We start from the raw sequence: 10,387 nt of genomic DNA, 5'->3' as shown, positions 1-10,387 counted from the left end.
GTGCATGTGACATTTCAGAGAGAGAGAGAGAGAGAAAGATTAGTTGTAGCTAGTGAGAGACAGTTGTAGTGTTCCTGACTCCAGCTCCCATTTACAATTCCAGTGACTGGCAGTGGGCCGGCCCTCTAGAACGCCACCATATATATGGGAGGCAACCCCGTAGCCCCCGTTACATTTCACTCCACTCCACCCCCTCCACCTCTCCTCCATCCTCTCCGGCCGGCCACATCTGAGACTGACTGAGAGAGACACATACACGCCAGCACGAGCGAGAGAGCCGGGCGAGGGCGCCAAGCCAGCCTCGGACGGGCGGCGCCGTAGGCCGTAGCGGGCGGTCGCTGTTGGTGGCGGGTGGAGGTGGTGGCGGTTACGGTGGAGAAAGGCGCGGGCGCGGGGTGGCCAATTGGGAAAGGGCACCAGGAGATCCAGGGCTCCCCGGATTTTAGCCAGACTTTGCCCGCAATCCATCCGGACTTTCCGCCGGTCGGTGTCCCATCCGTGCGTGTCCCTCTCCCCCTCCTCCCCGGCGAAAGCGAGACGACACAGCCAGCCCGGGGGCGTGCGTGCCTATATAGCTTCAACTGCGTGATCAAGCCCAAGCTGCCTATAGCTAGCTAGCTACGAGTTGGTGTGGTAAGAGGAGCTATAGACCCTATATCTTCTATATATTCTTCTTATCTAGCTGCCTTCTCTTGCGCGCCCTGTGCTGTGTACGCGAGGGCGGTGCGGCCTGTGTATAAATTCGGGCGCTTGTGGCACTCATTGGGTAAAGAGCGGCTGCTCTTTCTCTCTCTTGGGATCGACCGAGAGTACGTGAAAGAGATTGCCAACTGATTAAGTTGGTTCTCTGCTAGGCGCTACTACACGAAGGAACTGCAAAGACCGTGCTCTGATAGGTTGGGGCCTGCGCTGCCGCTGATCAGGCTTCTGTTCTTCCTCTAGTGCAATATGTAAGATCCTCTCTCTCTCTCTCTCTCTCTCTCAACCGGCTTGCATGGTTTTCTAATTAATTAACATGCATTCATGCAGTACCCTCCTTGCATTATTGATTATCTCCTCTACATGTTCTCATCAGTTGCAGATTTCCAAATTAGTGTTTCTGTATCATTGGCGCTTGTTATATTGACTTATTGTGGACCGATGGTAGTGCCGCATACATACGGAGTCTTCGCTCGAGTAGAACACATTCGGTTGATCCTAATTAGTCCCACACATGGATTCAGCTAGGATGCACTTATTTCCAACCTGTTATAAACTGTATATCCAGTCCACCTGTACATTTTATTTTTATTTTGTTGCTTCTCTATAGACCCCCCCCCCCCTCCCCTCGTACATGTCGTTCTTGTTCTGTGAAGGGGTTTAATTTCATTGTCCGCTGAAAATACTTGTTATTTTATGTAGTACCTTTGTTAGTTTCATATAAAAAGAAATCCTCACCAGCTGGGAAGGAGACTTAAGATTTTCAGTGCCAAAATGGATATTGTATATCTTGTTTAGCCTTTTTTTTGTGTTTCCATATTACATCCGTGTCATACCGTACAAATATTGTTCGAAGCATCATATAGTGTTCATACGCTAGCTCGATCATCTACCATATCTTTGGCCTGAAAGTTCCATACTTTTTTTTTGCGAGTAAGCTGAAAGTTCCATACGTACATGTGTGTGTTCACAAATCTTAGCTTCCTTGACACAAAAGTAATCTGGCAAGACATTGAATTAATCAAGTTATCGTGTATGTGATGAAAGTATGACACTTTTTATCTACTGTCATGATTGCTTGCTTTTTCCTGAAATATCATCAATCCCATTGAAATGGAACAAAAGCTTCTCATCCAGTTGTAAACGAAATATACAGATAGTGTGCCCATCTACCAAGCTTGGGTACAAAGCAACATTTTTCACAAGGAAATACATAAGAAGCTAACTAAAAAGAACATTTGTTTTGTTTTGTGAGGGACTACAACTGAAACATCTCATTTTTGTTTATTTTGTTTTGTTTTGATATACCATGCGCCCTAGGTTGAGCTTCCTGCTTGAAAATTTGTGAGAAAGCAGTGTATTTAACAGGCACTCTTATACTAGTATATTATTAATTCGGAAGATCTTGTATGTGCAATTTAATCTTATTACTGTTTTATTTTCTTTGTGATGTAGTCACACCGATAGCGGAATAAAATGGACACTTTCTCCCATGTTCCACCGGGTTTCCGGTTTCATCCTACTGACGAGGAGCTCGTTGATTATTACTTGAGGAAGAAGGTGGCATCAAAGAAGATTGACCTGGACGTCATAAAGGACGTTGATTTGTACAAAATCGAGCCATGGGATCTCCAAGGTAACTAACTAATAATCAGCATATGTTTGTCAGCCCATGCAAACATGCATTGACACAAACCGAAGTCATCGGTCGATCGACCGTGCGCCAATTAATGGAATTTTTTTGTCAAAGCAGACAAGTGCAAGATCGGTATGGAGGAGCAGAACGACTGGTACTTCTTCAGCCACAAGGACAAGAAGTACCCAACGGGCACCCGCACCAACAGGGCGACGAGCGCGGGGTTCTGGAAGGCGACGGGGAGGGACAAACCCATCTACACCAACAACTGCCTCGTCGGGATGAGGAAGACGCTCGTCTTCTACAAGGGCCGTGCGCCCAACGGCCAGAAGTCGGACTGGATCATGCATGAGTACCGCCTCGAGACCAACGAGAACGGAGCCACGCCCGTATGTAATTATTCATCGCTCCATCCTTACCTGTATGCATTTCACTTGCTAACCATGGATATTGCTGGTTTGATCCTTCAGGAGGAAGGATGGGTGGTCTGCCGGGTGTTCAAGAAGCGAGTCGCAACGGTGCGGAGGATGGCAGATATGAACTCGCCTTGCTGGTTCGACGACCATGGCGCTGGCGGTGGGTTCATGCCGGATCTCGACTCGCCGAGGCAGCTCGGGTACCAGCACCAGAACTTGGCGGCGTACCACAGCCAGCCGCAGCAGCAGCAGCATCTGTACCACTGCAAGCCAGAGCTGGAGTACCATCACCTCCTGCCGCAGGAGGCCTTCATGCAACAGCTTCCTCTTCTGGAGAGCCCCAAGCCTACAGCCTACATTGGCCACGGCAGCAGCAGCAGCGTACCATCGTCAATCAGCAACCACCCCCTTGCGCACGACGGAGCCTCCAGGTTCGCAGCGCATCAACCGCCGATGGACCATGCACTTTACACCGGTGACTCGTCGGCCACGGACTGGAGGCTCCTCGACAAGTTCGTCGCGTCTCAGCTGTTCAGTCATGACGGTACCAATCCCAAGGAGCAGGCCACTCACCCCAATCCGGCTATGCAGGTGTTCCAGGTTGAGAACAAGCATGATCAGGCCTTGGACTACGCTTCAACGTCTGCCGGCGGCTCCGGCGGAGGCTCGGCTCATCTGTGGAAATAGCATGCACAAGCAAGCACAACTCCATTGGACACCCTACACAATTTATACAATCCAGATCTGATATAGTGTACAAATATAGCCGGCCATTGTATGCCATGATTTATCATGGTATATATATGCACACACACATATATATACAATAATAAATATGTAACCGAAGTGGTTATGTAGTAGTATCTATTAGTATTTGGTATCAGGTCTCTGGACCTGATGCTAATAAGGTAGCCGAAAGCTGAGGCCAAGGGGCTTCCGTGACTGACTTGACCATTTTGTGAAAATAGTCAAGCTGTTGATGGACATCTATTTTGTGCAGTCCATCACACAAAACGGCAGCTAAGGTCACTGCCGATGCACCGACAATGTTTTATCAACTCTATATATGTATCATGTATCTCCCAATTCATTCAAATGGAATGGAAAGTTTATTTATTGACAAAAAAAAATACTCCTCTGGTAAGATAGCTAGGATGCACTTGAGAATGAAGCAATAGGCACTTTTTTTTAGTGACAGGTGTGTATAATATGTCATGATACATGTACATAGTTTACACAAGGTATCAAATATTTATTCAGTGACAATACTTTATCTACATTCCCCAGTTTACCTCTTTCCGGAAGATTCCCTAGTTTAACTGATTCCGTCGCAATAATGTCACAACATGGAGAAAAGAAGATGGAACGGCTGGATTCTCTGAATTTCTGATCCATTCTGCTTTATCTTTCACCCAATCTTCAAATTTTCCATATATATACAACATTAGTGCTCAACTTTTACCGTATACCGGATCAATCCTCGTTCACTTCGCATCACACAAACCACTAGCTTCATCACAGAAACCATCACGGTCCAGAAGTTTAGGTGGCGGGGCACTTAAAAGAGGGGAGGAAGGGCTCCCATATGCGTTCCGGCGACTGTTGCCACATCCAAGGCTTTTCCGGGTGCTGACTCCAGTTACAGGATTGGTCCCGCTTGCATATTTGCACAAAGCCTACAGTGGAGAATTATCAGAATCGGCATTTTCTATTTGTGTGCCTATAGCTATAGAAAGACAAGTCACGAAAACATTGAAGATGGACCCTGAAGATCACCAGAGTAGGGTGATCCTTTGGTATATCATGGTTTGATGGAGATTCTAAATACGGAACAATATATTCGAATAGTGCATTCAGAATTGACTTTATTACTCAGTGGACATGAGAACAATTTATTTATTTTCTTCTTTCTACAAAGTGCAGCTTTTGTTCACAGTTTATGGGCCAGCTCTTACAAACTAGACACACCAATCCAATAGTAAGAATTCGTAAAGCATAAATGATTGTAACACTTGAAAGCAGGAACGAAAGGAAAGATGCATCTGAAAAAATTGAAGTGCTAAACTGTATCATGGAATCATGAAATTTACAAATGTTGTTTAAGATCATAAACCTACATGGCAGAATTATGCGATAATACTGGGGTCAAAGCAAAATATGTACCAGTTTCTGTGGTAGGTCAATAACAGCATCACTGAAGTCAGCACCTTCAATGGTTGCTCCACCGAGATCACTACGTGTAAGGACGGTCCGTGAAAGCACAGCATTTGTGAGATTAGCTTCATTGAGAACCTGTCCATAATAATTCAATGTTCAAAACTTTGCTTAAAGGTAAATCTGCCATGGAATTATTTATTTAGACAACTATCCCTATTGCAATCAAAACAGGATCAAAGGCTCCAGTAGCCATCATCAGTGAATGGATCACTGAACTTGACTTCACATTTGCGAGTCTGACGATGCATATGCATGCATACATAGCACTAGAAGCACATAAGAATCTCTGACTGCTCTGGCCAAAATATATGCTTCACTACTCTTTTTTTTCACAATCCCAAGGACAAATTCTGCACATGCACAAATGAATACAATGGCACGCTTACTCCTTATTTTGTAAAAGCATCTAGATCAATATGAATCCACTGGGCAATGTGCAACAGGAGATAAAGTGTCCACTCTTGTGTGAAACTATTTTTTGTTCTTGAAAATATTGGCAGGATAAATGCATAATCATTAACATTGGAAACGGCATTTTTATGTACAAAGAGATAAAATTAAAATATACTGATGCCAGGCAGCAGCACAAGAGAACAATCACTGTAGTCCACTCGACAAGAGGCTAACGCCTTAACAGCAACTTTGGACTGTTGAATGCTCTGTGTCAGTGGTTGGCATCCTGCTTTATGAGAAAGGCGAAGGAGTTTAAGTCACTTTCTTGGTGATCAATGTTTGAAGGTTTCTCCCCGTGAGCTTATTTAATCAAGAGTAAGATAATGCAATTTGAAACTATTTTATTGCTTGTTCCGCATTTTCCTAGAGCATATTTCCAAGCATTCAGTGGATGAGAACTCGATGTTCAAATTGCTATTACAGAGGCTACCCAAGAACATTTTTCCATAGTTTTCTAGCAAAAACCAGTCAATGAGGATTGATGTCTATGCTTGACTATGGCTACTGAACATAGCAAGGACAAATTGGGTTATTTTGGCCATCCTGATCAGTGTAGGATTTCTGCTGTAAGAATCTTATTTTGGAGATGAACCATGTCAAGAATTTGAACCTTCGTTACACATTAACTCTCCTGATTGTTAATGTTAAAACCTTAGAAGTTTACGGCTGGACTCGTCTGACTATTCATTACTAGACTCTCAAGACACTCGTATACACTTGAATATCATAACCAAGAAATGCAGACAGATAAAAAAGACAACACATGAGAACTGAAGAGATGGCAAAGCAGCATGCTCCAGAGCACCTCATACATATATATAGAAGCGGAAAAGACATATGATCACATTGACTTTCTTAGTTAGCAACTACATCATCAACCAGTTGTAGTTTCCGATACAAAAGTTCCCATTTCATCAGTCTTCTATATTTCTTTATTTTGAACAGGAAATGGTTGGGAAACCTCCGATCCATAAAAAGTGTCGCAGTTTTGAACTGAACAAGTTCAAAACTGCGAGACTTCTTTTGGATCGGAGGGAGTAACATTTATTTCAGTCTTCTGTTCTATTTCATCATTCAGATAATTAGATATTTCTGTGCTGTTAAATTTTCATGCATGAATGACACAAACAGAACAAGTCAATAGTATAGAGCTGGCACCAACAAATTGGGTTCTTACTATGACATCTTGTCTTGCCTTAAATTATTAAGCAGTGTTATCATCATAGTAGTTCATTACTAAAGAAAATAGAATACATTGATCGAAATATTAAGGTTGGCATAGCAATTTATTTCTGCAGAACACATAAACACATACAGTCTACAGGAACATGACAGTATGCGCTACATGTATGGTTACATGAATTAAAACAAGCATGATCAAGGTAAAGAAACCATTCTGGTTTTACCATGCGATCCATTAAAGTGTCACTCAAATCTGCACCTGCACGAAACCAAAACAGCAGTATAGTAAAAATCATTTCATGAATATCCATATGAGAAGATTTAAGTACCACGTGCCAATATTGATTGCAGTCAAAACCACTAGGGTAAAAGTCACAGAGAATTCTACTATAACTTTCCACTGCCAGTAGCTAAAGCTTTGTTAGTACCATAGTGATTCAACTTGGAACCAAAAAAAGACAATGAACTTCGTAGTTAGATTCCTTCGCTGAGTTTATACTCAGAAGAAATAGTGGAGTTGCTTGTAAGTGTAGTAGCTAGAGTGATGTAAAATATCTCTATTGTAGTGGTCTCCCAGATAAGGCACATCAGAGGACCACTGATGACTAAAGGAAGGTAATTAATTATGTGGACTGAGGACATTGCACACATCAGGTATCATAGCATTTGCGAGGACGGCTAACATCTCCAAGAGATGAAAAGGTGTTACTACTCTTGCCTGTGAAATTTGCTCTGAAAGCAACAGCCTTTTCCATATAGGCACCATTGAATGTGGAACCACTAAAATCTGATTCCCTCATATCAGCAGATGTGAAGTTCGCCCGCCTACATTAATAACTAATGTCTTAGGTAAAGGCAAAATGATGAATAGAAAAATCTACTACTCCCTCTGTTCCAAAATAAGTGTCATGGTTTCAGTTCAAATTAGAACTAAAACCACGACATTTATTTTTGAACGGAGGGAGTATTATTTCAGTTAACCATGCTGACAAAAAAAGTTAAGATAAGCATCACAATAACAGCTACATTGTTCCACTAAACACAGCTTATTGCTGCAGATTATATTGTTTTTCTCGAACATGCATGTAAATGCACACCATTTGTATTTTGATGCAGACTTACAGTTAATTTGGTTGAACATTAGGACCGCCCTTCCTCCATTATAAGCAAACTTTATACAGAGAGATCTTAACATATACAAGAAGGACAGACGAATTGGCAAGACGGACAAACCAATCACCAATGTTTCAGAATGCATCATCCACCTAGGCTCAAAGGTCTAAAGAATGTGACTTTCCACCGACAACACAAGCATGGCGATATAAGATTGAGCTAGATAGCTTGAAATACCATTTTATAGAATACAGTATCTAAAAAAAACAAGAATGTCATATTTGGGGTGCACAAGTATGTACTACCTGTAAGCAGCAGAACTTGACATAGAGGCATCTACGAATACTAACTTATACAGATAAATTTAACTGTTTGTGGAATGATTTTGAAGGCCATAGGAAACTTCATCTTGCCAACTGGAAAATGGTGTGTATGAAGAAAGAATTTGGAGGCTTGGGAATCCCAAACCTCCAAGATGTCAACTTGTGTTTACTAGGTTCCTGGGTGAAGAGATACTATGAGAGTGAAGGAAAACCATGGAAAATGATCTTTGATCACAAGTACATGTCTGGTAAGATTAATATTTTTGCTCCTAACCTATCCCCCAGTGCCTCCAGATTCTGGAAGGGGCTGAAAACCATTATCCAAGCACTAAAACTTGGTTATAGGTGGAAAGTTGGGTCGGGTGAAAAAGTTAGGTTTTGGGAAGACACCTGGTTTGGTACCTCCCCACTGGCAGTGCAATTCTGGCCTATCTACTCAATTTGTAATGAACAAACCAATAGTGTCAGGGAAGTTTGGGATGGTACGCAACTTAGGCTTACTTTTAGAAGGACTTTTGATGATAGACTCATGGAACAATGGTATCAGTTAGTGGAGATAACCAGTAGTCTGACCCTTACCAATGAAACTGATGCCCTTGTCTGGCAGTTAGAGAACAGGGGGGTTTACTCCACTAGCTCACTTTACCATGTGATTAATTTTAGGGGGGTGCAACCAGTCTTTATACCTTCGGTGTGGAAGCTAAAAATTCCACCAAAATCCATGTCTTCCTGTGGCTCCTTGCCAACAACAAGCTAATGACCAGGGATAACCTCAGGAAAAGACAGATTATTAAGCCGCTTGAGTGTGTGTTCTGCTCTGAGGCTGAAACATGCTCGCATTTGTTTTTTGACTGTGTGGTCTCTAGACAGATCTGGCCTCTGGTCTCAAATCACTTCGGGGTGGATACTGGAACTGATTTCGAATCAGTGGCCAGACTCTGGATTGCCAACAAAAAGCACTCTGCTCTCAACACAACTAATGTTGTTGTACTTTGGTGTATTTGGAAATATAGGAACTCTATGATTTTCAATAACACCATGTGGACATCCATTAAACAGGTGATGAGGCTGATTCTAAAAACCATCAAGAACTGGGTGATCCTGTCCTCGGATGGGGCAGCAGAAAGGCTGGAGGCCTTCACGACACACCTAGCGACCAATCTGAGACAACCACTGATGATCGGTGGCTGATCATGAAGCTCGCTGGAGCCCCGTTGGTGACTCCATGGGACAAGCTGAAGATCTCCGACGACGCAGTGGGCTTCCCGTCCCCCTCCAAGAAGCGCTCAGAAGCTGCATCGATGTCGAGCCCAACCTCAACACTGGTGGCTGCCTTGTCCCCTCAGGCGGTGACTGCACCGCCACTGAAAGTGCGCAAGGCATCCCATGAGCTGATCTGCATCTGATGCTAAGCAGTGCCTGTGATCCGGTTGATTTACCTTTGTACTGGCTTAAAGCCATCGTTTTTCTTTCTGAACTGCTCTTCTTAGTGAGCTTATGTAATAACTGAATCTGAACTGAATTTGGTTTCATTAATATAATGGAACCGGGGAAGGCTCCCTGTTCTTCTAAAAAAAATATTTTTACTAGAAACCAACCTGAAGTTTTCGTTAACATGCACAGTGTTTCTGCAAAAACCACAGAAGAGGACAGCATCAGCAACCCAGTGCAGTAAAACGAGCAGGAACGAACAAGAGACGGAAAGATGCAGGTGGCGCGTGGTACTTGAGGTCCGCATTGCCGAACTGCGCGGCTGAGCCGATGCCAAACTCGCCCCTCTGATCCGCCTCGTACTTGTTCAGATCTGCGTGGGCAGGCATCGCTGCGACTACGGCGGCCGCGAGAGCTGCAGAGACCGCTACGCGCCACCTCGGCGGCGCCGGCGACGTGTTCGACGCATTGCCGCCGCGGGGGCGGTCGGTGGTCGCCTGGCAGGAGATGCGTTGTAGGCGGCCTGAACGACAGCGCGTGAGGGGAGCGGAAGCCTTAGGTCGAGCGGCGGTGGCGGCAAGAGGGGAGGTGGAAGCGAGAGCCATGGCGGATTAGAGAGGAGGGTGAGATGGGGAGTGGAGGGGTGGTGGCTCGCGCGCGAACACGTAACGGGCGGCACAGCCATCGGACGGGGAGCACGGGGTACGGGGAGTAAATCTAGTGGTCGCAGATTTTTGGGCCCTCGTATTGTTTTGGGGCCACTGTCACTCCCATTTTGTCATTTTTCTATAAATGAAAGCCCGTCTGCACTTATGGACTAATGGGCCTCGCCTGAAGCATCCACACGTATGGACTGGCCCAGTAGCGTGTTTCTCGGTTGTGCGTTCGGTCGGTCGGTTCAATCGTCGTTGTGATTG

The 10,387-nt window shown here is 44.3% G+C and overlaps 2 protein-coding genes across 2 annotated transcripts; one reads left to right on the top strand and one right to left on the bottom strand.

Annotated features, from left to right (window-relative positions):
* The first annotated feature begins 337 nt into the window (after window positions 1-337).
* On the top strand, window positions 338-3,819 carry LOC119326757 (NAC domain-containing protein 7-like). The gene is made up of 4 exons (XM_037600373.1): window positions 338-950; window positions 2,155-2,335; window positions 2,453-2,724; window positions 2,806-3,819. The coding sequence occupies exons 2-4, from the start codon at window positions 2,176-2,178 to the stop codon at window positions 3,436-3,438; spliced, it is 1,065 nt and encodes a 354-aa protein (XP_037456270.1). The 5' UTR covers window positions 338-950; window positions 2,155-2,175; the 3' UTR covers window positions 3,439-3,819.
* Window positions 3,820-3,918: 99 nt separating this feature from the next.
* On the bottom strand, window positions 3,919-10,150 carry LOC119326758 (thylakoid lumenal protein TL20.3, chloroplastic-like). Its single transcript, XM_037600374.1, has 6 exons — window positions 9,765-10,150; window positions 9,638-9,667; window positions 7,322-7,428; window positions 6,828-6,862; window positions 4,915-5,043; window positions 3,919-4,427 (listed from the first exon to the last, which is right to left on the bottom strand). The coding sequence occupies exons 1-6, from the start codon at window positions 10,073-10,075 to the stop codon at window positions 4,236-4,238; spliced, it is 804 nt and encodes a 267-aa protein (XP_037456271.1). The 5' UTR covers window positions 10,076-10,150; the 3' UTR covers window positions 3,919-4,235.
* Between the last annotated feature and the right edge of the window lie 237 nt (window positions 10,151-10,387).

This window comes from Triticum dicoccoides, chromosome 6B, assembly GCF_002162155.2.
Source record: "Triticum dicoccoides isolate Atlit2015 ecotype Zavitan chromosome 6B, WEW_v2.0, whole genome shotgun sequence".
Lineage (NCBI taxonomy): Eukaryota > Viridiplantae > Streptophyta > Magnoliopsida > Poales > Poaceae > Triticum > Triticum dicoccoides.
Note: the sequence above shows the minus strand (reverse complement) of the source record. Positions and strands in the feature narration are given on the sequence as shown.

Bases quoted from the DNA above. Each gene is read 5' to 3' on its own strand.
- LOC119326758 (XM_037600374.1), bottom strand. From the start codon at position 10,075: ATGGCTCTCGCTTCCACCTCCCCTCTTGCCGCCACCGCCGCTCGACCT. The intron at 7,429-9,637 runs GTTGGTTTCTAG...TTATTAATGTAG, and splicing joins CATGTTAACGAAAACTTCAG to GCGGGCGAACTTCACATCTG. The intron at 4,428-4,914 runs GTACATATTTTG...TCTCCACTGTAG, and splicing joins TTGACCTACCACAGAAACTG to GCTTTGTGCAAATATGCAAG.
- LOC119326757 (XM_037600373.1), top strand. From the start codon at position 2,176: ATGGACACTTTCTCCCATGTTCCACCGGGTTTCCGGTTTCATCCTACT. The intron at 2,336-2,452 runs GTAACTAACTAA...TTGTCAAAGCAG, and splicing joins CGAGCCATGGGATCTCCAAG to ACAAGTGCAAGATCGGTATG. The intron at 2,725-2,805 runs GTATGTAATTAT...TTGATCCTTCAG, and splicing joins ACGAGAACGGAGCCACGCCC to GAGGAAGGATGGGTGGTCTG.